The 26456-nt window shown below is 39.6% G+C and overlaps 1 protein-coding gene across 3 annotated transcripts; it reads right to left on the bottom strand.

The window, feature by feature from the left end:
* Positions 1–436: 436 nt before the first annotated feature.
* On the bottom strand, positions 437–26456 carry UBE2J1 (ubiquitin conjugating enzyme E2 J1). Of its 3 annotated transcripts, none has more exons than XM_037039273.1 (8): positions 26266–26456; positions 17893–17966; positions 16547–16678; positions 14066–14150; positions 13679–13784; positions 9612–9741; positions 8024–8143; positions 437–2240 (listed from the first exon to the last, which is right to left on the bottom strand). In XM_037039273.1, the coding sequence occupies exons 1-8, from the start codon at positions 26294–26296 to the stop codon at positions 1962–1964; spliced, it is 957 nt and encodes a 318-aa protein (XP_036895168.1). In that variant the 5' UTR covers positions 26297–26456; the 3' UTR covers positions 437–1961. The 3 variants fall into 3 exon arrangements, with proteins under 3 accessions (XP_036895168.1, XP_036895166.1, XP_036895167.1); XM_037039271.1 differs by lacking the exon at positions 26266–26456 and adding an exon at positions 25545–25636; XM_037039272.1 differs by lacking the exon at positions 8024–8143 and having other exon boundaries at positions 26266–26389.

Below are 26456 nucleotides of genomic sequence, written 5' to 3'. Positions count from 1 at the left end.
AAGAGGACACGCACAACACAACATCTTCTTGGCATAGTTGATTTGAAAGTAAAAGTACATCCCATGGAAACAAGCAACAAGACCACACAGATCCAGAGGCTGGCTCCGGTGTGACTGAGAGGCAGTGGAGGGGGACTGTTCCTAGCACAATATCCATCTCCACATGCGCTGAGAGCATGGGGATTTCCTTCTCCAGGATAATGTTGCCTGGCCTTCCAGGGTCAGTGGCCTCTGGTTTGGAGACCAGTGATGACTGAACCAGTATTTGTAGTATCTTGTGTTGCAAACCAAGACTTCAGAATGCATTTCTTCATGGCAATAAAGTTATAAAATGGTAACCTATTGTTTTCCTGACATATGAGGTCTTCATAAAGTCCTTGGGCTTTTTAGACTTTACCAACTAAAGCTGTAGATACAACAGAAACAATCTGTAAACACTTTTAAAATGCTCATTTATTAAAGTTTAAGACAACGATGTATTATACCGTAGCATACAGTGTGCTGTTATTTCAGATGCAAAAGAAAGCGGCTCTGGGCTGGGGAACTGCGTCTGGCAGCCACCAGCACCCAGGTCCCCTGCAGGAGTGCACACTGCACAGGCCTTTAAATCGCTTTACGTCTAGTCTGTCCATAATTTCAGTTAGTTAAAAATACATAAGGACTTTATGGATACCATCCCCCAAATATTCAAGACACATTATGGACTAACTTTTGTGGACTGGTCTAGAGCCTAAAAACCATTTACAATAATGTGTAAAAAAATTAACTTACAAATGTACTTTAATAGCATAACCTATCTGGAAGCTGGGGAATGCCTGTGTTCATATAAAAATTAAATCTGCACTAACAACACTCTCAAAGAGTGCCTCCCATGTTGCCACTGAACATGCTGAAGGCAATGATTATATGTTCTCACTCAGCATTATGATGGTGAAATTACCTACCAGAGGACGTGGGGCTTGCACTATGGTATGTACTGATTTTACACTAAAAATTATTTCCTGGGCTTCGATTGGGTGGACAATCCCAAGTAAATTTTTTCTTATCTCTATCACTGTTGCTTGGGCCCTGAGCTTTTCTATTAATATGGTTCATGAAATAGTTCAACATGATGCATATTTCAGAATAATTAAATTTATAGTGATTACAAAGGTAGGCATATATACATCTCAAAAGATATACAATTCAAAGCAGACCATACAATTCAAATCTTAAGATACTCCTACTTAACTTCTGGGGTAAAATTAAGTGATTTCTGGCTTGGATCCTTCCTTAAAACAGATCTATGGAGGGTTGCTTTCTTTTTCAACCTGATGTGCTCGCTGGGGAGACTGGGATAAAGTACATCAAAGTGGTTACAAAGCATTATTCCCTCTTCAAGTAATACCCAATAACAAAGACACAATTGCATTTCCTCATCAATGTTTGACTGACATAGTAACTTTCATTGAAAAATGTTCAGGACACAAAGTTTGTCACAGAATGGGTGATCCCAGTATGAATGACCTTGTAAGTAAGCTATTGGAGGGCTTTTACTTTGCCCTTTCAGCTCTCATCCCTCAATCATCCTACACAAGTAGAAACAGAGTACTCAATAAACGATATTGAGTAACTACTAATACTTGATGGAACTTAAAACACTATCTTTTATCCAAAAATTTCAAAGGGTTATACAGAAAACTATCACAAATTTACATAAAAAGAAGCTGAGATAAGAGAAATAACAAATTATTTCCCTATAAAGCAGGCCATATAGTGAGACGAAGGACTTGACTTCCAGTCCCTACAACTGAGCAGGACACAGTCTGAATATCTAGCTACATTTATATTGAATTTATAAGGATCAAAAAAGGAATGAAGGGTAATACAAAATAATTTTTTGTAAACAATTCTTAGATTATACCCAATGCAGAATGTTTAATGAAGCAGTTGAGTCACAGCTCTTAAGACAGAAACCAGTATTATAACTCAAAGTCAAATACGTACTCATTGGCCAGATATATTCGTCGGAATATAAGAGCTGCCAATGCCAAGGTCAAGATGATGATCAACACGGCAGATCCACCATGATCAGTGTGGTTGTCTCTAGGCTGCTGGCCCTGGATTACGTCTGGTGAAGCAGACGGCCTTCTCTGACTCTGCTGCTGGGCCCTGCGCTGCCGAGGACTCATGGAGGTATTCTTAGTTACAGGTTGGACAGGCTGTTCAAGAGATGTTCCCGAGGGGTTCTGGACTTCATACTAGGAAATTTAAAGAAATTCTGTTTGAAACTGGCAAAGAAAACTTATACATATACCTATTATCTATTCAAAAGTACAAGAATCTCAGAGCACTAAATACAACTGAGGGCCAAACTACCACGAATGACCTCATTGTTCAGACTAACAACACCCTGAGTAAGACAGCAACACAGCCTACTCTGAGCACTCACCAGGTGGAGGAGGAGTTCACCAGAAAGAAGACAGACAAGGACTTACTCTGTTCTGCCCACATTCTCCACAGAGGGCTTCCTACTCTCCCTCAGTTGCAACTCCAACAAAACCGGCTGGGCCTCTGGGCCTCTCACTCCTTCAGGACAGTCAAGGAGAGAAGCATTTGATCCCTACTTTCTACTTGAAACTTTGCCACCCTAAATGGCGAAAAAAGGCAACTCTCAACAGTGTGCCTCCCATGAACCACGTTCCTTTCAATATTTTCTTATTATGTCAACAGGCTTCTGCCAACGATCAAAGAGCAGAAGAAATAACTTCAAACCATATGTTCTGCCCAGCAACACTGTTGTAAAAATCTGATGATAAACTAGGCTTATCCTTCCTCATAATTCTCATCAACTCAACTGAACGCAAGCCTGGAAGAACCTTCAGTATGTGTTTGAACTGTTACTTCACGTGACGTCGAGAGCTCCTTAGGTGTGTCCTGAGGAAAACGTGGAGGGGGCTGTGGGAGACCCGAGGTGCCTCCACAAAGCCCGGGATGTCAACTGCTCCCTGCCCCTCAGTGATGCTCCTTCAAAGCACAACCGCAATGTGGTGCCAAGTGAGTCAACGTCTTAATTATAGTTTAGAAACAACAGTGCTCTCTACTAGGAATTCCACTTTATTTATATAGATACCTTAACTCTACCTGTAATAGCCCAATGGCCTTTAATTCTTTTAATGAAAGATTAAGTTTATACTGATTGTATTAATGCAATATACATTCTTTCAAGTAAAAAAAATGTACATTTTATTCAGAGTAACTTTACTCAGCAAATATAAAACATTTTAAATACATTTCATTAGAGGGAAAAATGTAATATTTGGAAGAAAAAAGAATTCAATAATATAATTCAAATACTTTTTTTTAGAAAGGTAAGAGGATGGGCTTTGGGCTGCCAACAGCTATAACCATTAGGAAAAAACTGCTCATCTCATTTACCTGCAGAAGGAATGACATTTCAAATCTGACATTCATCTTAGCATTAAAAAGCTTAAATAATCCATACTTCTTAAAACTGCGCTTTGAGAGCACTCAAATGTAGGGACCAATAACACAGCAGAAGAAATAAACTCCTGACTTTGAGTTAAAAATATGTTAGTGCTGGTACTGCATTAGAGTCGCATGAATTTGGACTTCCATACTCCAGGGCTCCCAGGAGCAATCTGCTTGCCAGGAGAGCACACGCACAAAGCTGCAGTGTTTTACGAAGTGTTACACTGACACAGGTGTCACACAGTGACTTACTAAACACTGAGCTGAACTGAGTCACAGCAGCCAATAAAGCATTCACTTTGAACTATCCCATTCTTTCAATTGCTCAGCCAAGCTAAAACTATCTGAGAGAGCAAAAGTACTCAAGGCTGATAAAGGGAGAAGGGGTTCTTAAGGAAAATTAAAAAAAAATACAAGGTCCTATCAATCCAGAAATCAGCACAAGAGACTGACTCAGCGTAAAGCTTGTGTTTTATACATGCTGTTTTTCCCACTAGTTTGAGGGGAGAACATTACCCCACCCGTACACCTGACTAAAACAGGGAGCCTTTTCATTACTAGGCTGCCTTTGCCGCTTCATACACGTGACCCTTAAAACTCATTCAACCTCAGGCTCAGCTTCCACATCTGTACAATGAGGCTAATACCCAGTTCAGTATTGTGAGATTAAACAGGATAATGATATAAAGTGCTTAGGATATACAATTGCTAATTAAATGCTAATTGTTATTAGTATTATTACAATTAACCATATCCAAGTTACAAAAAAGTCATGAGTTTACTAAGGCAGCTTTTTGGACCTTTATTAGTGTGATTAATTGTAGTTAGAACAACAATCCCTTAAAACAGGGATTGAAACAATCCCTAAATATCACTGAGATGATATTTTAGTTCAATACATGTACTTAATGGAAATATTTATATAGATATATTGCTTTAATTAGTTTCCATATTTCTGGTGTCTTTTGGATAATATATTACTGACTAAAACCAAGTGCTGCAGTATCATAAAATTCTAAAATTTCTCCTATTTAAAATAATCACATCAAAGGAAAACTCTAACAACCCAAGTTTATGCAATGATCCTGAGAAACTTAGTTTATTTGGAGTTGAAGGACTAATTGGACTACATTTTTATAGTTCACATTGAACTGCCAAATGGAGAATCAAGTTGGTTTTAGCATTTTCAAAATGCTTTAAGCTTGCTGGTAGGTCCTGACTGGTGTAATTCAGTGCATTGGGCATCGTTATGCAAACCCAAAGGTGACCAGTTTGATTCCTGGTCAGGGCACATGCCTGGTTTCCGGGCCAGGTCCTTGGAGGCACACAAGAGGCAACCAACTAATGTTTCTGTTTCTGTTTCTCTCTTTCTCTCTCTCTCTCTCTCTTTCTCTCCCCCTCCCTCCCGTCATCTCTCTCTAAAAATAAATTTAAAAAATATTTGTTTAAAAAAGATTAGTGATAGGACTTCTAAATCTTTGTTGTTTGCCTATGCTTGTCCAAAGGCATGTCACAGAGAAAAGACTTAAGTCATAATAGTTTCTTTCCGTTTCCTTAACTAAGGTAAAACATTTCTGGGAAGGAGGACAAATGTGGCATTTTATTTAATTTAAATATTTTTAAAAATCACAGTCACAGATAAGTTACATATAAATTTTTCTATAATAATCTGGAATAATCATCATCTGTGAGGAAGTTTTGTGTTTACTTTTTAATACAAAATGGAATGGCTTATGCAAAACATCCCTGGGAAAAGGGAAAAAAGTCTGACAGGCTGGAAGAACATAAAACTAAATCAGTATTTTTCCCATTTCTACATAGATTGAAAATCTGCATCGATGCAACAGATGGCCTAAGGCTGTTATCTGCTATATTTAGACTGGTGGCAATCTCTCACCCCCTCAGTGCTAAAATGGCAGCTTATCTGGGACTCGATGCAGGACATCTCCATGAACTTACACTTGCACTGGCATGCAAAGCAGCCACCTTCTCCAAAACCAGGTCTCAGTGACCTCCACAGTGATCAGATTACAGACTTACACTGAGATTGTATGTAAATGTAATTAAAAGCTTGCCCTGGCTGGCATAGCTCAGTGGATTGAGCCCGGGCCTGCGAACCAAAGGATCGCGGTTCGATTCCCAGTCGGGGCACATGCCTGGGTTGTGTTCCCAGCAGGGGACTCACGAGAGGCAACCATACATTGATATTTCTCTTCCTCTCGCCTTCCCTTCCCCTCTGAAGATAAATAAATAAAATCTTTTTAAAAAAAAGCTTAACTCACAATTGTAGACAACTTATTGTTTGCCAGTATTTTAATCAGAATTGGTACAATATCTAGGAAATAAGTCTAAGTTTTATGTACTTTAAAAGTCAAAATGAAAAATACTACTACAATAACAACACTATTGCCTATGCTATCTAATTTACTTAAAATGTCTTGATTTCTTTACCTGTACTACTTTTTTTAAAAAAGTGCTAATCCTAAGATTCATTCATTCAATCAACAAATATATATTGACCACCTACTATATACAAGACACTATACCAGGCACTGGGGACATAACCCTGATCCTAAAGGAACTTACATTCTGGAAAGTGAGACAGACAATAATTAATTATAAAATCAACTGCATTTGGAGTAAGTGTAACTAGAATATGCAACAGGGAAACTTGACACAGACTGAAAATAAACTAAAGACAGATCTACACACATCACAAATATTAGGAGATTATCCTTATAGGAGAAAAAGAGATTATCACTTTCCTCTGTAATGGGATGTTTTTATTTCTAAAAAACTATTTATAAAATAAAAGGCAATTCAAATTTTAAAGGTGAAAACTTAAAACACCCTAAAATGAATTCATTATGTTCCTCTCAATGCATAAAGTTACACGTAGATCATGTAAAAACAATTTAACACGCCACCTGCAGCCCTCCAAGAATTTCCTCCGAGCACCCCCTCGCCTGCTCTCTCCAATCCACCTCCCGGCCGTCCTCACTCTCTGAACATCAGAGAGCCCCTCAACCCCATTTAGTCCCATTTTACAGTAAGTTATTCCTGAGTAAAGGGCAAACCTGCATTTGCCCAGCTTCTACTCTGATTTCCTGACCCTTTAAAACCTCTGTAAATTGAGGTGAGGGGGGGAATTTGGTTAGTCTGACAAATAACCTGTTACCAAAAAGACCCCAAAAGATAGTTCATCTCTCATATAAAGTCAATGTTCTCCCCCACAATCTTAATTTTTTAGCAACAATTCAGTCACATTTTCTTTTTTTTTATAAATATTTTATTCATTTATCTTTAGAGGGGAAGGGAAGGAGAGAGGAAGAGAAACATCAATGTATGGTTGCTTCTTGTTTTTTTTTGTTGTTTTTTTTTTAAAGAGAATTCACCAAGGGTGTCATGTTTTGGGGTTTTTTTTAAAAGATTTTTATTTATTTATTTATTTTTAGATGGGGAAAGGAGAGAGGGAGAGAAACATCAATGTATGGTTGCCTTTGGTGCGTCCCCTGCTGGGAGTTGGCCTGCAGGGAACCGGCCTGCAACCCAGGCATGTGCCCTGACTGGGAACCGCACAGCGATCCTCTGGTTCGCAGGCCTGTGCTCAATCCACTGAGCTATACCAGCCAGGGCTATGGTTGCTTCTTGTGCATCCCCTACTGGGAACTGACCCCTGCCTGGAACTGGCCTGCAACCCAGGAATGTGCCCTGATTGGGAATCGAACCATGATTGTCTGGTTCACAGGCCCGTGCTCAATCCACTGAGCTACACCAGCCAGGGCTTCAGTCACATTTTCTTATCAGTCTCTCTCATGGCCTGGCTGCCTCCCCCCAGTAATTAGACAATAGATCCATCAGGACACAGTGAACAATAGCCACAGCATTCATTCAACCTTTCACTCAGTAACTACTCATTGGACACTTAACCATGCACAAGGCAGCACTGTCCAGTACAACTCTGTGCAATGAGGATAATGTTTGAGATCTGTGCTGTTCAATATGGCAGCTGTTAGCCACACATGGCTATGAATTACCCAAAATGTGGCCAGTGTGACTGAGAAACTGAATTTTTAATTGAGTTCAGAATAATTTAAATATAAATTTAGATAGCCACACTGGCTAGTAGCTACTATACTGGACAGAGCAGGTCTAAGGCAAATCTTTTTCTCCAGTCCTCTATTAAGTCTCATGCAGCTTTAACAGACCTGCCAAAGACAGACTGTCTTTTTAGAAAGTGGTTAATGTACGTGTATTTTGTTTTATTCTAACTGTAGCATATATTGAAGCTAACTTTTCTGAGAAATACACAGAGAGTTCCAAAGGGACAACAGGAGCTAAAAATTATTTAGTCTAGCCCCATTTAACAATAAAAAAAACCCCACAGAAAGTGTGAATAACTTTCTCAAGAAAATATAGTAATTCATGAGAGGGAGAGTTGGGCTAAACTCCAACTGGTAGGAAAACCAGATATTTCCTCTAGGGATCTCCTCCTACTACTGCAAATAATAATGACGTAGATACGCGTCCCCGTAAAAGATAAGAACCATACCGATGTACTGGCTGCAGCACCCTGGAATGTCGTAGGTACACTGTCTTGCAAATTATTTAGTGAAAAAGGGTGGTTTAAGTCTGACTCAGCAATAGTCCTTCCAGGTGAATTGACTTCTGCCTATAAAAAAGATAATACCCAAGAGCAGTGTCACAGGAAGAAACATACAGAATAACCCCACGCCTACTACATTCCCTTTCTTAGATTTACTGTAATTGCGCTTTAACATGAACATCAATCAGTTACATGCTGAGCACCCACATGTCCAACACTGTATGAGGTATTACAGAAAGGCACATGGACAACCTGTTCTCAAGGAGACGTTACTCAGCTAGGGACAGAATGTTGTAACACCCATGGCTCACAATCTACAATTCCAAAAATCTCTGAAACCTAAAGTTTCTGTAATTTTCAGGCAAAGTCTGACATGTGAGGCTAGTAACAGTCTTTATTCCACATTAGTGCAGATATCCCCAGGTTTGCTGATAAAATATTAGTGAATGTGAATCTGGAGACCTGCCCCAGATCCCGTAGTGATTATTAATGTACAGTGTGCACTTGATATTTTCTAAAATCTGAAATTCTGAATATAAAACATATCAGGCCTTAAGATTTTCAGAAAAGCAATTTTACATACAACAGGAATCTTCAGAAGGAATAAAATAACCAACATTTATTAAGCACCTCCTCTTTCAAAGGAATAATTTCTCCCAGGAACTGGACCTTGGAAGGACAGACAGGATACAGAGAGGTAGAAAAGCAGGAGGAGATAATATGTTGCTTAATTCAGGCTGACATTTTTTTATGAAACTAATTAAATTATAGAAATATTTATATGTTTGGGTAAAATATATGCAGGAAAAAAAGGACTTAAGGGAGCTATGCCAAAATAATAACAGTAGTTGTTTCTTGATGCTGGGATTATATGATTGTTATTTTCTTACTGCTTATCTATATCTTCTATAATAATAGCTAAAGCTTATTAAGCACCAGGGACAGTTCTAAATACAATACATGTCAGTATTAACTCTCTTAATCCTCGTAAGAATCCCATAAGATAAGTAATGTTATTATTTACAGGTAAGAAAAAGGAACCAAGTGGTTAAGTAATATGTCTGATGCCCTACTTCTAATAAATAGCAAAGCTGGGATTTGAACCCTAGCATTGTATACCAGAGTCCAAGCTCTAAACTACTATGCTATATAATGCCTTTGTGAATGTATATTATTAGTTTTGTAATTAAAAAACTATTTGTAAAAACCTTATTGCAATAGGATAATATTATTTTACTTCTGAAAGAAAATAAAAGGGTTTCAGCCCTGGCTGGTTTGGCTGAGTGGATTGAATGCTGTGGGCCTGCGAACCAAAGGGTCGTGGATTCAATTCCCAGTCAGGGCACATGCCTGTGTTGCAGGCCAGGTCCCCAGGAGGGGGCGCATGAGAGGCAAACACACACTCATGTTTCTCACCCTCTCTTTCTCCATCCTCTCTCCCCTCTAAAAATAAATTTAAAAAAAAAAAATCTTTTAATAAATAAATAAATAAAAAGGGCTTCACGATTTGAATCTATTTATCAATTTAGACTACCTTAAAACTGATTTGTCTAGCCAACTCCTTGGCTTCCTGGTCAGCCTTGCTTGAATCACTTCCAGATTTTAAAGGCAACAGGACGTCCTTCATGGTGCAGCCACATCCCTCACAACAGAAATCTTGTGATCTGGTAGAAAATAATTTTTTAATGAGAACAAATCAAATACATGAATATTAATGCAAGACACTCAAATAATGAATGTTTTAAATTAAAAAAAACATTTACATGTAAATTAGACAATTATAGTTCTGAGACACACACACAAGTTATGTTGGTACAAAAAAATTTATGTCAATTATATCTCAGTATTTTTAAAAGTCTAACTTCAGCCCTGGCTGGTGTGGTTCAGTTGGCTGGGCATCTTCCTGCAAAGCACAAGATCACTTGCCTGGGTCGCAGGTGCAGACTTGCCTGGGTCGCAGGTCCAGGCTCCAGTTGGGGACCTGTTTCTCTTTATTTCTCTCCCTTTCTTTCTCCCTCCCTCCCCCTCTTTCTAAAAATAAATAATTAAAATCTTTCTAAAAAATCTAACACTAAAATTTGATAAATCCTAAAAAACAAAAACAAAACCCAAACCCTGGCTGGTGTGGATCAATAGACTGAGTGCCAGCCTGCAGTCAGGGCACGTGCCTGGGCGAGGTCCCCAGTTGGGGGCCTACAAGAGCCAACCAATAGATCTCTCTCTTGCACACTGATATTTCTCTCCCTTTCTCCCTTTCTCCCTCCCTTCCACTCTCTCCAAAAATAAATAAATAAAATCTTTAAATTAAAAACAAAGCACAGGAGACATCATTTTTTTAAAAATTTGGTCTATGATTTCATTATTTTCCCAATATACTACGTAAAGAAAAATCAGCTTTAGATTTACATGACAAAAGATATACTGCACTTTGCTGTGTATAATGTGCTCCCGTGTATCGTGTGCTCTCATGTATAATGTGTTCCTGTGTATAGTGTGCTCCCGTGTACAATGTGCTCCCGTGTATAATGTGCTCCTGTGTATAATGTGCTCCTGTGTATAGTGTGCCCCTGTGTACAATGTGCTCCCGTGTATAATGTGCTCCTGTGTATAGTGTGCTCCCATGTATAATGTGCTCCTGTGTATAGTGTGCTCCCATGTATGTGCTCCCGTGTATAGTGTGCTCCCGTGTATAGTGTGCTCCCGTGTATAGTGTGCTCCTGTGTATAATGTGCTCCTGTGTATAGTGTGCTCCTGTGTACAATGTGCTCTCGTGTATAATGCACACCCATGTTTTTAGTCCAAACTTTCAGGAAAAAAAATCTTTCTTTTTAATTTTTTAATTCAAAATGTTATTTATATTTAGAAATAAAACCAATTATCATATTCCAGGGTATTACTTTGCATAGAGATATCATTATTGCCAGAGTTACACTTTTAACACAGAGGCATAAATAAAAGAATTAAAAGCCTTTATATAATGCAGATCCTTACTTTAACCTCAATAATTTGGGCAAAAAGGTGTGTATTATACACAGCAAAATACAGTAAAAGGTCTAATTACACTGTCCTCAATATCACACATAACAAGCCCATGTTAAGCCTGTGAAAAGTCCACTAGAAACTCAAATTTTTTCTAACAAAAACATATTTAAACAGTAAAGAAGTCCACTAAATATAGAATTTACAGATATTTCCAGGGGGGAAAAAGTCACAAATCCCAATAGCAGTACAAATCTAAATGGCAGTACAACCTGAAATACAGAAAAACTCATAGAAAAATCCTGATTCTGAAATTTATCACTGATTATCTTAAGGAGACACTCAAGGTATCTACTTAATAGATATAACAGGTTAACAAGATAACTTGTTAACTAGACTTTCCTCAGATTTATTTGTTTTTCTATGCTTTTCATTTTTCCCCTCTGTGTTCCAGATACAGCCAAGTGCCCCACAGCTCACAGAGCACGCTGAGGGTCTGTGTGACTGGAAGTAAATGCACACAATATGTAAAAATATATACTGTTACACTGCCAAACTTCCTTTAAAAATTATTTTATTGTACATCTAGTCCAACATAATAAAAGCCTTAGGTCTTGAAGAACATACTACTTAAATTTATGAAGTAGCTTCATGTAAACAAAGTATATGTCAAAGTAGTACTAATTTAGTATTAATTTTTTTGTTTCATCAGAAGCAGCATCATTATTCAAAGCCTTGTGAGAATCAGTTTTACCAAATTATCTGCCATAAAATGTTAGTCAGATAAAACTTAAAGGAGAATGTTTATTTTGAGTATATTAGTTTATCCACAAAAATAGTAGCTTACCATGGTCAAATGCAAAGTCAAGTTTTTATTTTTTTTAAGATTTTATTTATGTATTTTTAGAAATCTCAATCTGTGGTTGCCTCTCTTGTGTCCCCTACTGAGGACCTGGCCTACAATCCAGGCATGTGCCCTGACTGGGAATCCAACCAGCAACCCTTTGGTTTGCAAGCCAGTGCTCAAGCCACTGAGCCACACCACCCAGGGCCAAAATCAGGTTTTTAAAAAGCCTCTAATGAAAACTAGAATATACACATTGACAAGTCTAGAATAAAAAACCAAATTTTTTCTTTTTACCTTGTATATGAAATTAACTGGATAAAAATATCAAAACAGAAAGCCAACAGAGAAAAGCAAGTAAAACAAATGCCATGTATTCAAAGTACATATTATAATTTGTGAATAGTACTTGTAAGTAAGGTATATCCCAGAACTTGAGAATAGATTTAAAAGAAAAATGATTGATGAAACCAGAGAGTCTACCAAATATTCCAGACACTAAAATCTCCTTGATTTAACAAACACCTGGGAAGGGCCTATTCAGGACTGTGCCAGGGTAAGAGAAGCTACAGAGGTGGGCAAAAGTAGGCTTAGTTGCTCATATGGAAAATAATATAAGAATAAACTGTTTCATGTACTCACAGCTGTGAACCTAGTTTTGTCCACCCCTGTATAATTTAATTCATAGGATATGTGTGAAGAGTGGTAGGAGCAGAATCCAGAACAGGAAAATTATCAAAATCGAGAATTAGTTTCAGCACTACTCCAAGGAGAGAACACTCTAAATCTAATGACTAATCTGGGTCATAAGGACAGAATGCACCTGAAAGAAACTGAGAAGGCAACACCACTAGGAAACCACAGCTCAATAAAATTTTCTTTATTCCAGACCATTCATTGAGCACTTGCTGTGAGCCAGATACTACAGATACAAAGGTAGATAAGTGGATTCCCTCCCTGACCTCAAGTTTTTAATCTTGTGGAAAGCTACATTAATAATGGCTCTAGTTCTTTTCCATCCATAATAATGTCCACATGGAGACAAGTGACCTGTACTATTTTCTAGAAGATACCTCCCACTGTAGTGTTTTTTTTTAATTGATTTTAGAGAGGGAGGGAGGGGAAGCGGGGAAAGAGACAGGGAAACAAACATCAATTTGTTGTTCCACTTTGTGCATTCATTGGTTGATTCTTGGATGTATCCTCACCAGGGATTGAACCTGCAACGTTGGCCTATCAGGACGACACTCTAATCAACTGAGCTACCTGGCCAGGGTCCCATTGTAGACTGATATTATTAATTACTTTCTAAAACCAGATAGCATAAAATAAATTCTTTAGACTCTGTTCAACCCTGAGTAAACTGGTACAACTGAATTTCTAAAATAGCAAAACTAAACAGCCATTTTCCAGAATAATATTTAGGTCTTAAAAGAAAAAAACACAAAACTTACTTTTTGGCAAGTGCTCTTCTTTCCTCAGGTGTGTAATCTAGAGAACCTATGGCTCCCTCTCCTTTTGTTGGCATAAACCCAATGATGGCTAATAACGCGGTTCTTACTGAAACAGAAAGTAAACANACTGAGCTACCTGGCCAGGGTCCCATTGTAGATTGATATTATTAATTACTTTCTAAAACCAGATAGCATGAAATAAATTCTTTAGACTCTGTTCAACCCTGAGTAAACTGGTACAACTGAATTTCTAAAATAGCAAAACTAAGCAGCCATTTTCCAGAATAATATTTAGGTCTTAAAAGAAAAAAACACAAAACTTACTTTTTGGCAAGTGCTCTTCTTTCCTCAGGTGTGTAATCTAGAGAACCTATGGCTCCCTCTCCTTTTGTTGGCATAAACCCAATGATGGCTAATAACGCGGTTCTTACTGAAACAGAAAGTAAACATCAATCTAAAGTGCTCTGTAAAAGGAACTGGGTTTACTCTGGGCAGAGAAAAAAGACTCAGGCTTTCCCCGAAGAGGTACAGGTAGGACGGTTGGAGTAAAACGGTGGCCAAAATCCAGACAAGGAAAAGTATCTTTATTATTCATTCAATAATATCAAATTACTTATTGAAAACAGCTTCAACCTCAAGAAGGTATTATATTTTATCATCATGAGTTGACTAAAGTTGTGCAAGATATATTCACTTTAAATTAGTACTCACTACTCCATGAAGGCTGCCAAGTTTCAGGGTGATGTCCTGAGATGCTCAAACAGATTTTCTTGCCTACTTCAAATCGTCCATTAGCCTTAGGAATAAATAAGGCATTTAAAAGTTATGGAAGTGTTTCATGTTTTACATTTTATTAGCATAAATATATTTTACATATAAATAATGTTTAAGATAATTTTAAAAGAATGTAATCTTTAAGGGAATACAGATTTTTGTCCTCTTAATAGAACTGCACAAATATTTGGATTCTGAATGAATAATACAAGCTGTTTTTACAGGTTGAAGCACCTTTTGGAAACTGGATTATATAGCTGAGATCTAAATAATTGAAATATAGAGATATTCTGGTGGCCGCCTCTGTGCCTATGGTGCGAGGCTCGGTGAACAGTCTAAAAAAAGATTAGGGTAAAACCTAAGGACATCGTACCACCTAACTAAATAACGGCGAGGAAGGCTCCGAGGGTGGGAGTGATTTTCAGAAGGATGGTATAATTTCATAAGGAAGGAACACAATGGAGGAAGAACAGAGATAATGATTTCAGCTTTGGACATGAATCTAATTTCATGGTAGAAGAGCTACTGATGACGTCCAGCTGCAAGAGAAATACGCACATGGTGATATCAGAAGAAGATATACATATTTTACACCTGACTTCACAGAGGTAACCACTGGAGCCATTTCACAAAAATAAGAAAAAACATCTGAAATCTAAACTTGTAGAATACCCACATTTAGGGGAAGAAGCAAGAATAGGAATGAAGTCAGAATACGTGCTTTGTACACACAGAGAATTTGATTTATTTTCTGCTGTACCTATAGGGCAAACGATGCGTATTTAATAAACATTTGTTGAATAAAGGTTGGAAAATTTTCAAAAGTGAGGAAGCGAGCCAGAAAGAACAAACAATGAAAACCAGGAGGACAGGTTGGTTCTCAGCCACCATGCCAAGTATGACCATTCCGTTGGTTAACTCCCGAAATAGTTCTGCACTTGTTGGTGAATGGCTGCTGCTCTAACCACCCCTCCCAGTCTCCCCACGCATCAGCCCCTCTCCCTCGACCACTCGGCTCTCCCCACAACCTAGCAAAGGAAAGTGGCTCCTGACCCAGCAGGGCCTGTCCAAGACACTGCTCCAGCCCTACGGCCCACACTAACGATTCTAAATGTCAATTAAGATTTGTTAGGCAGCTTCTGTATGAAAGGAACTTTATAAAGTGTGATTACATTTACCATACACAACCTTTTGATGAAGAAAAAATACATTTCAAAGAGATTATGTAACCTGCCTGTGGTATAATAGAAATAGCACTGGTCAGAAGCCAGGTCCACTGGCTCCAAAACTAATGCTTTTCCCATTACACTAAAGGTAGGTGAAAAGCAGCATTAATTTGGCACTTGTTAATGAACACCTCCTGTCTCATTATTTGCTACGCCGTGAAGTGTCAGATGTTTAATTTAGATGGAACAGGATAAAGACTGAAAAAGGCAGTGGATTTTTCAAACTAATCTTCGAGATTAGTGTAGTGAGTATGTGTGGAAACTGGACCACAGCAGGCTACACTAGAGTAAATGTGCCTTGAAGCTTTCAAAGATAAAAAAAAGACAATAACATCAAGTGGTAAGCGGAGATAAAGAAAGGTTTTCATGTTTGCTTTTGCTTTATTCAAGATTGGGGGGACTTGTAAATAAAAGGAAATGAGGGAAGGAAAGCTCAACAATTAAGAGAGGAATTTATTGCCCTTGCTGGTGTGGCTCAGTGGATTGAGTGCTGGCCTGCAAACCAAAGGGTAGCCAGTTCCATTCCCAGGCAGGGTGCATACCTGCGTTGCGGGCCAGGTCCCCAGCTGGGGGTGTACTAGAAGCAACCACACACTGATGTTTCTCTCCCTCTCTTTCTCCCTCCCTTCCCCTCTCTCTAAAAATAAATAAATAAAATCTTTAAAATAAAAAAGAGAGGAATTTACTGATGGAACACATCCCAGGAAAGAGAAAACTGGATTAATATTTTTCCTTCACATGGAGATAAAATATGTGAATGTGGATAGAAATCCTAAGGCATAAATAATAATAATATAACAAACATTTATTGAGGACTCTGTGTCACTTCTAAAAGCTACACACATAAAAATAAGGAGACTAAGGAACAGCGTGTAAGAAAAGTGAGAGGTTAAAGAAGATGATCTGATTAAGAGGTACCACACCTTTAACTACCCTTTACTGAGCACTTCCAATGGGCCAGGCATTGCCTAGCCCTTTGCATGCACTGATTCATTGAATTCTAATAACCACACTATGCTAATTATACATTAATTAGCATCGATAATTCCTATAAATTTTTGGGGGGGAGGGAATTATAGTACCAAGGCCTGACTCCCAAAAGCAAAATAATAATAATGTTCCACTTTATTTCTTATGGACCGTGTTCTAAAGCCACCATGAATACTCCCAGCAAAACGCCAAGAACCCTTACCGTCAGAAGAATGATGCTTGGTGGCTTCATGGGGTACTCTGGTGGGAGCACTATCCGTCCGTGATAAACTCCTCCGTCAAAATCGGAATCTGGAGGCCCTCTCACTGTGAAGTGCCATTCAAATAGGTTATCCTGAACAAAACCAACGACCGACAGGGAGACAGTAACATTAAAAGCGGGATCGTTTTATTAATGACCATTAGAAACATAATTGGGTGAGAAAAAGTGCTTTATACTATTCTTAGAACAGTTTCTAATGCACAAAATGTCTCAAGTATAAAAATTACTAATCAAAGCTCTTTAATCCAGTTTTCACATCCAATAAGTGCTGGGTCTTTTCTAAACAAATGCACTGAAAAATGTCTGAGCCTTGTTACATATTCATAAATACGATTATAAATTTAATTATGCTAAAAATTAGTCCTTCAATTCTAGTTTGTGATAATTATTATACAGTCAATCCTTGAATAACATGGGTTTGAATTGCACGGGTCCACTTATATTTAAATATTTTCCAATAAATATATACATCACCATATATGTATTTTCCTTATGATTTCCTTCATACCATTTCTTATTTTATCATAGGAATACAGTACCTAATACACAGAACATGAAAATTACGTGTTAATTGACTGTCTATACTATCAGTAAGGCTTCCAGTCAACATTAGGCTACACTAGTGGTTAAGTTTTGGGGGAGCCAAGTTATACATGGATTTTCAACTGTGTAGGATTTGGGGACCCAACCCCTGTATTGTTCAAGGGCCAACTGTATAATCAAATAATTAATTGAAATGTGGATTATTTTAACAGTCTTTAAAAATTCTCCTTCACAGACACCTATGAGCTTATTTGTGAGTGGCCAGTGATATTAATACATATGCTAGGAACACCATCTTACAGTTACAGTTTGCAAAATACTTGTGCATACATTATCACATTTTATTTGGAAACCAGACTGAACACTTGTAAATACCCTCCTTTCACAGGGGAGAAGACTGAAGACAGAAAAAGCCCAGGCTACTGGAGAGATCCCTCAAGGAACTAGGTCTTCCAGACAGTAAAAAAGTACTGGGTTCTCTCCACTTCCCCTCTCCCCTTCATTTTCAAGGCCTAAAACCAATTTAGTCTCTGAGACCCATTTTATAGAGACCAGAAATCAGCTTCTTCTAAAATGTCTGATTCCGAATGGCTAATTAAATACTCAGGAAATATTGGGAGTAAAATGTATTAATAAACCACATCAAACACATGTGCAATGACTCAAAGCAATGAAAAAACAATTTTAAGGAATTTGTGTAAAACATTACAATCCGTATGTAGACGATGGACACACAAACTAACCTCTAAAGGCTGCGCATGGTAATGATCTGTTGGATCTTTCAGTTCTGCTGCTTCTTTCATTAAACGTTTAACAGCTAAAATAGAATTCATAAGATAGAGACATTTAAAATATACTTTACCAAGTGATTAGCACAAGTTTACAAACCTAATGAAAAAGTTTCTACTTTAACAAAACATGTATAGAGTACTGGTTCAACCTAGTGAAGGTTTAATTATGGGATAATAGTCATCGGAGGGGGAGAGGAAATGGTAGCTAGAAATGAGAAGAGTTATATATTCAATTAAACATATAGGTAAGTCTTATAAAGACGCCATTTTTAAGAGATTTATTTATTCATTTATTTTTACAGAAATAGGAAGGGAGGGAGAAAAAGATGGAAAGAAACATCAATGTGTGGTTGCCTCTCACGTGCCCCCCACTGGACACCTGGCCTGCAATCCAGGCATGTGCCCTGACTGGGAATCGAACCAGCGACCCTTTGGTTCGCAGCCAGCAATCAATCCACTGAGCCACATCAGCCAGGGCATAAAGACACTATTTCTATTTAATAAGTTCTTATATATACTTCCTGATGTTTGAGTAGTAGCACTCAAACATCAACTCATACAACCCTCAAAACAAAGCTATGAGATTTTAAAAATCCCCATTTTCTAGACAAAGAAATTCACCCAAGGTCACACAAATAAATGACAGAGTTGAAATTCCATCACAGACAATACAACTCTACCATGTCAAAACATCTATATTAACAAAAATGTGCCCTTTTGAACTCACACTAATAAACAGTAAACCCCCCTGTATTTTCAACCTCTTGGGACTTCCCACTCAGTATCTTACATTAACTTAGCGGGACTGTCTCTGGAAGTCATGCAACTCCATAACCCTAATTGATTTCCTTTTCTAAAATAAAAATTTTTAAAGATTTGATTTATTTATTTTCAAAGAGAGGGGAAGGGAGGAAGAAAGAGAGGAAGTGAAACACTGATGTGTGAGAGACACATGATCGGTTGCCTCTTGCACACACACCCCCCACTGGGAATTCTACCTGAGACCTTTCTGTTCACAGACCGGCACTCAATCCACTAAGCCACACCAGCCAGGGCTGATTTCCTTTTTGAAATGATTCTTCAGCTTAAGTAAAACCCCTGATCTACTGACCCCACAACTCCCTTCAACCCCACCTGTCCTTATATTCACTTCCCTCTTTATCTATACTCTTGGCCTTAGGGTCTCCTCTTCCATACTCCCCTAATAAAATTCAATTCCAGCTGACCCAACCCAACCATCTTCTTCCTTGGTGTCTATATACAAACAGCTGAGCATGACTGAAGGGGGTAAGAGTCACAGAGGCAGGCACACTGATGCCATTACAGAGTTATTAGCAACACCCTCCAGTGGAACACAATGCCACCCTAAGTTTCTCTATTTCCCTAGTAAGCCCACTGGCCCACTCTTGCCAACTAGCACCCTAAGGCTGTTTCACACCTATTTACTTACTTATCGCTCTTCCCTCTTAGCTCTTTCAGTTAATGGCACAGCTTTTTACTTCCATGATAAATCACTGTATCTGTGCCCTCTTTTCATCCCTACTGGCTCTCAAATGTCAATCCTTTGATTGCAGCCCCTCCTACCTAAACCTTCAGGTGCTAAAAAATGTCAGGATACTGGTGTAGGACAGCAAACCCATAAAAAAAGACCGGTACCCAAGACTCCAGGAAACTCTGCTTTGGTGCTGTAAGAGGCATGCACCTCGTGGGCACCTAAGTGCACAACAGACATTAGAGAAAAGAGGTCAGGTACTGATATCAGAAAGAAAGACAATAGGAATTAAGCAGGTGGGTATGAATAGGTAGAGGAAACAAGAAAAGTAAAATGTGTGGAGGCATGAGGCGGAAAGTTATCAGGGGAGGTTAACTAAGAAGCAACTCCCACAAGGTATCACAATTCAGTATGTATCAGGACTTTTGCACAAAATTCCATTTTAATCAAGGGTTCCTAAGGTTAAAAAAGAAGTTCTTAAGTCATTATCCCATTCCATAATAATTAATATTCTTTTCTAAACTAGGCCCCTGTAGGCAGAGACTTTGTTCACTTGATCATCAAATATTTATTACTAAGCTTATACTAGATGCTATATCTACAACCAAAATAAAATAGTTTCTGTTATCAAGGAGCTTACAAACTTGAGGAGGAGGAGAGAGTAAACACAAAAGAGCATGATAAATGCTATATTACAAACATGTGTTATAGATACTATGTATGTTCTACAGTATAGAACATTCTTCCAGCAAGTTCTAGACCCTCCACTTCTCTCTGTGCCAGACCTTCACACGTACTGGTCCCCGAGCGTGCAGTGCCATTCCCACCCCCTCCCCCACTGCATCATCTAGACTGGCTCCCACTAAATCTTCAAGTAACTTCCTCAGGAAAGTGTCCCCGACACCTTTCCTGTCCATCCTCAGAGGAGTGACTGGAGAGTCCCATCTGGACTGAAACAAACCCCGAGGAGCTCTGGGAGGGGAGTGGAGACCAGGAATGCTCTCCCAGCTGCTCTAATGCTCAGTCAGGTTTGGAAGCCACTGCCCTGGACACTAGGTTAAGTGCCCTTACTATAAGCCCCCATAACGCTGTGTCTATCTTTTATAAAAAGTTCATTCCACTTCTAATTACTTAACACCTGCTAAACAATCTACTTCACTGCAGTCGCTTCAAGACTTAGCACATAGCCAGCACTCAAATATTAATTGGATTAACTTTTATTATCTTCCCCCAACAAATCTCTCCAAGGATCTCATTAAAGGCAATGTTTTTCAAACTTATTTGACAAGATAAAATCCACGATTCAAAGAAAAGCTTAATGAGAACCTCAGTATGTAGAACAGGTAGCAGAAAGCTGTTTTGGCTGAAGCCAGGACAAGGAAGGGCCTTCAAGCTATTCACATTCCCTCCACCTGTTCTACCAAAGGGGCCCACAGAACAAAGATTGAAAACCCCTAGTTTGGAGCCTATAAAAATATTATTGTCTTAAATTAATAATATTAGATATAGATATAACCCTGGCTGGTGTGGCTCAGTGGATTGAGTGCCAGCCTGAGAACTGAAAGGTCATGGGTTCAATTCCCAGTCAGGGCACATGCGTGGGAGCCCAAGGCAGGGCTCCCTTGGGTCCCTGGCTCCCAAGGAGAAATACCCATGCTATGGAATAGTCAAGATTCGAAGAACTTATTGGCAACCAGGGCTAATGCGTAGCCTGCCACTCTCAATACTCTGCCTCTTGGTACCACATGACTAGAGAGAAAACTCCCCCCATCAGCTCCTCCCTTATCTCTTTGCAAGATTATTCACTGGAATTCTCTGTCTTGGTGAGATAAGATGTTCCCGGGCAGGGAAAATCGGTGGAGAGCACCTCCGTGCCTGCTCTGGTTTTCGTTTTCACGGGGGACACATGATCACTCTAGATCCAAGCTCTAGGCTCTGCCGGCCTAGGCCCTAATGTTCTGCACATACCCAGGCTAGGTCATTGGGCTAATTTGGGGGTTTGGAGACAAAGCTACAGCTGATGGGATGCTTTTTATTTATTTATTTTCTTTTATTAATTTTAGAGAGAGAGGAAGGAAAAAAGAGAGGGAGAGAATCATTGCTGTGAGAGAGACAACACTGAGCAGTTGCCTCTCACATGCCCCCAACTGGGGATGCAACCCAGGCATGTGCCCTGATTAGGAATAGAACCAGTGACGTTTTGTTTGTGAGACAATGCCTAACCAACTAAACCACACCAGCCAAGGAAGGAGGGATCTTTTGCAGGTCACTCTCATGCATCTATTTCTTTCAGAAAGCAGCTATGTTGATACCATCCATCTCCAAAGCACGGTAAAATACAAAAGAGGCAGGTGTACTGAGGATGTGAACACAATGTCATGCTCCCCAACTGACTCTTCCTGTTCCCACATGAAGGCAAATGTTTAAGAACTAATGTTTCTGCCCAGAAATACTTGCAAAGGTATCCATTCAATAAATACTTAAAGAATAAATGTCTGGCCCTGGCTGGTGTGGCTCAGTGGATTGAGCAACAGCCTATGAATCCAAAGGTCCCAGGTTTGATTCCCAGTCAGGGCATACGCCTGGGTTGTGGGCCAGGTCCCCAGTGGGGGTGTGTGAGAGGCAATAGATCGCTGTATCTGTCACACATCTGATGTTTCTCTCCCTCTCTTTCTCCTTCCCTTCCCCTCTAAAAGTAAATAAATAAAATCTTTTCTAGAAAAAGAAAGAATGAACATCTGAGCAATGGATACAGAATGACCAAAACCTGCTTCTTGCCTTCTAAAAGCTCACAGCAGGACATGAAAACAATCACAACACAATGACCGAGTGTATACAAATACAAAGACCACCTTAGTCTGCCTACAGGGGTTGGGCAACACTCAAAGAAGCCTGAAGAATTAATAGGAGTTTCAAATGAATTAAAGGGAAGACATTCCAAGCAGAGGCTCCAACAAGGACAAAGGGTGAGAATAGCTGTTCCATCTGGGGACACTCAGGCAAAAGAGATGGATAGTGAACACTCGACAGAGCACAGGAGTGCTACGAGATAAGGCTGGTGAGAAGAGCGAAGATCAAATCATCAGCAGCCCCATAGGCCAAGCAAAACAATTTACTCTGAACTTTATCCACAGCTATCAGAAAGCTATTGAAAACTTCTCAATTTGAAAACTGATCTAATCAGGTTTTACAGTATTTTGCCATACATAACATGTACTCTTTTGCCCAAATTTTTGAGGGAAAATAAGGATGTGCATTATATGTGGGTAGTACTAATTCTGTATCTATAGAAATGTTTTTAATTCTTTGTAAAATTTTTGTACCTTGTATCTGTTCTTGTGTTTTGTAATTACTTGTTATATAAAATTTCTTGTACAATATGTTCAAAAATGCTAAAATTCCTTTATAATTCAAAAATATAAATATAAATATAAATATAAAGTATCTCAATATAAATAAATAAATAAATATTAAATTTAAAAATTAAAATGAAAGTTTTTTCTGAAAGTTTGGGCCAAAAACTATGGGTGTTCATTATACATGGGAATGCATTATACATGGTACAACACAGTATTTTGTTTTGCTTTAATTTATCTGGTGGTACAGTGTCTGGTGAGATATGTGTGCCTGGTATATTGGCACCCATGCTCAAATGCATGTGCCTGTGTGAGATAATTTTAGGGTAAAGGATGGAGTAAAGGAGTAGATCATGAGATAAAAGACGACTCCCAGGGGTGCCTGGGTGCTGTCAACCCCTAGCAAAAACTCTTAAGGAGAGATGCAAGTTTGCAGGGGGAAAGAACACTGTTAATTTTGGTATTACGCCTTGAAGATATTTTTTCGGTCTATGGGAAATCTGAGTGAATTTATTAAATCACCATTAAGTTCTGTGTATCTACAGCCTAGGAGAAGGATCTGCATCGTACATTAAAGCTTGAGAATGGCCCTGGCTAGTGTAGCTCAGTGGATTGAGCGCGGGCCTGTGAACCACATGATCACAGTTCGATTCCCACTCAGAGCACATGCCTGGGTTGCAGGCCAGGTCCCAGCAGGGGACTCACGGGAGGCAACCATACATTGATATTTCTCTCCTTCCATCCCCCTCTAAAGATAAATAAATAAAATTTTTTTAAAAAGCTTGATAATAATTAGTATGAAGGTACAGCTGACATCAAGGGCAAGTAGACAGGATAGATAACTCCTGCAATCTGGAGGTTTTGGATGGAGATGGTGGGTACCTTTGTACCAGTCTCTGATACATATGCCAATCACCTGCTAAACATGCCCATCAGTCCCTTCTGAGGGAAGCCGCTACAGGAGATTCTTTTTACACAGGTCTCCTTACTTTGTACTGAGACCCTACTACCTTGGGCAGAGCAGACCCAAAAAAGAATCAGGGAACATGACCCAGAGGCAACTATTGATAGGCTAGTCAGAGGGCTTATGAGGTGGTACCACACAGAGCTGTGCCCACAACCACAAGTCCATTCCAGAAAAATCATAAAGAAATACGTTCTCCCACCTATAAAATGAACAAATGTACTATCCACATGCTAGCACACTGGCCCTTAACCTGTATTTTCTTAACTTTATTGTCCCATCCATACTTCTAAGATAAGTGAAATAGAGAGAAAAAGGATTATATCTCTTACATCATGCAGTGTTTTTAACAACTTCCTCTCATATACAGTACTCTAAAAATATCATAGGACTAAGAATAAAGCAAAGGAAGGAAGTACTTTCAACTATACCTCCTAGCAGTTTCAGCCAGCCCCACACCTCATTTAATTCACCTTCTCAATGAACCCCAAAAGAAAAAAAATTTTTAATTCGGTTTGGGCCCTGGTTGGAGTGGCTCAGTGGTTTGAGCGCTGGGACTGCAAAGCAAAGGGTCATCCCTGTCAGGGCACATGCCTAGGTTGCAGGTCAGGTCCCTAGTGGAGCCATGTGAGAGGCCACCACACAGTGATGTTTCTCTCCCTCTCTTTCTCCCTCTCTTCCCCTCTCTCTAAAAATAAAAAAAAATAAAATCTTTTTAAAATAAGACATTCAGTTTAGAAGAGTAACATCACTGTTGAGGAAATGCAACCAAAAAGAGGAAGCGACTTATTACATAGCTACAAGCATGTCGGCCAAAGCTCAGAGTGCTGGCAAAAGGTCATGCAAAAATACACAAATTTCTGGAGAATGTTAAATGCTTGTCATAATCTTAGGCATGATGATCTATAAAATTGACTGATCTCTTCTGATAACAACCTCCATTCCAAATCATACTCATATTTTCACTATCTCTAAGTGAAAGGGGCATTTATCTCTAAATGCCCTTAGTGGGCATTTCACTAAGTACTTCAGGTGTCCTAAAGAACTTGGTAATGTGTGAACAGGAAGTCACCATACATTTTTACCCCAGTTTTAAATAAATCTACTACAATTTGAATAATTTAAGCATCTAAACTTAAAATTAAGCTTTCCTTTCCCTCTTTCTCTTTGATCTGCCCCTGGCCCTGACATTCTCAAGAGATGGGTTGGAGGAAGGAAATCATGACCCCACTGAAGCTGAATTGTATAAATTATTTCTTGGAGAGCTCACAGCCTTCACTAGATTTTTAAAGGAGTCTATGCCCTGCCCCCAAATGGTATGACTTTCTACATACTTGGTCACCTAAGAACATTTCTTAGCCTGACAAGACTGAAGTTAACAGAGCTCTGTTTAATAAATATCCTTGGACTTTTCTGGAGGTCAAAAAAAGAATCAGCCCTGGTCAGTGTGGCTCAGTTCATTGGAGCATCGTTCCATAACCGAATAGCTGCAGGTTGATTCCTGGCCTAGGCACATGCCTAGGCTGAGGGTTCAGTCCCAGTAGGTACAGTAGGCAACAGATCAAATCAAAGATTCACAATGTCAACTGTTTCCATAAGAATGTTAACATTGCTGACTGCTACTGAGAAGCTGCTTTTTTGGAAGAAGAAATAAAATAAGAAGCAGTAAGTGTTGGTCAAACTGATATCTCAGGACTATCATTTAGAGCGGAACTGTGGAGTTTCTCCCTCCTGACAAATTTATCACGGTACAGATAGAATAAATACCATTTATGATTCATTTCAAGCTTGCCTTAATCTAAGAGAGGTGACTGCTTTTCTTACATCTTCATAATGCACCAGAGAAGACTTTGAGACTGGGATTGTTTGGGCTACTTCTGTAAATTAAGTAGGGCCATTAAAAACTGGAAAAGAAATCTATGAATAGATACGAATCATGGTAGTGGGGCAAAAAAAAATCATGGTTAGCACTAAAGTACAGGACTCAGAACTAGTTTTCTTAATTAGCTCTTTAACCAGTTAAGTACTGAACATTTCCTTTGTCTGTAATTCTATTAGCCCCATATGCTGCAAATAGGATATTTAAGCTAAATCCTCACATGCGAGTGAGTCAAACAGTTAATAAAAGTCTGGCGGCAGCGATGGAGAAGAGGACTGTTCGGGAAGCAGTCCAACAAGGGCTGTTACTGTTAGACACCGGCATCATCTTTACACCTGTTCTTAGGGATGAGTTCATAACCCAGCTCCTCCAGACGAAGAAGAGGGGAGGAGAAGAGTCCGGGTGCCGCAGGTCGCTGGCAGTCCCCACGCCTGGCAGCCGGTGCGCACCCGGCCGTCCTGCCGCACCCGTGGCCTGCACCACTCTGGCGGCCGGCGGTCTCGCGTACAGCTCCGCATCCGGACCGGCGCCGCGAGTGGCGGCGGACGCGAGGGGACTGCAGTGCCAGCCCGGCAGTCCTGGTTCATTCCGGTCCATCCTGCCAGCGCTGCCCACCGCCCCCAGCCCTGCTCACCCGGACTCTTCAGGTTGTAGCGGGTCTCCATGGCTGGTCGCTGGCCGGGCTCCGGCCTCCACTCCGCGCCGCGGGTGCCCGGATCTCTGCGCGGCTCCAGCCGACTGGGCCAGACCCAGGGAGCTTCCGCAGACACCGCCCCGCCACGGGCAGGACTGCGGGCGGGGTGCTGAGAGCCGGGGCGAGGCGCA

The sequence above is a fragment of the Sturnira hondurensis genome, unplaced genomic scaffold, assembly GCF_014824575.4.
Source record: "Sturnira hondurensis isolate 20B ecotype Veracruz unplaced genomic scaffold, ASM1482457v3 Scaffold0025370, whole genome shotgun sequence".
NCBI classification, from domain to species: Eukaryota; Metazoa; Chordata; class Mammalia; order Chiroptera; family Phyllostomidae; genus Sturnira; species Sturnira hondurensis.
This window is presented reverse-complemented; position numbering and strand designations above follow the sequence as displayed.

Coding starts and splice junctions, on each gene's coding strand:
- UBE2J1 (XM_037039273.1), bottom strand. CDS start 26,296: ATGGAGACCCGCTACAACCTGAAGAGTCCGG. Junction 8,144..9,611: donor CTAGACAAATCAGTTTTAAG/GTAGTCTAAATT, acceptor TCTTTTTTATAG/GCAGAAGTCAATTCACCTGG. Junction 2,241..8,023: donor GTGCTGCAGCCAGTACATCG/GTATGGTTCTTA, acceptor TAAATTTCCTAG/TATGAAGTCCAGAACCCCTC.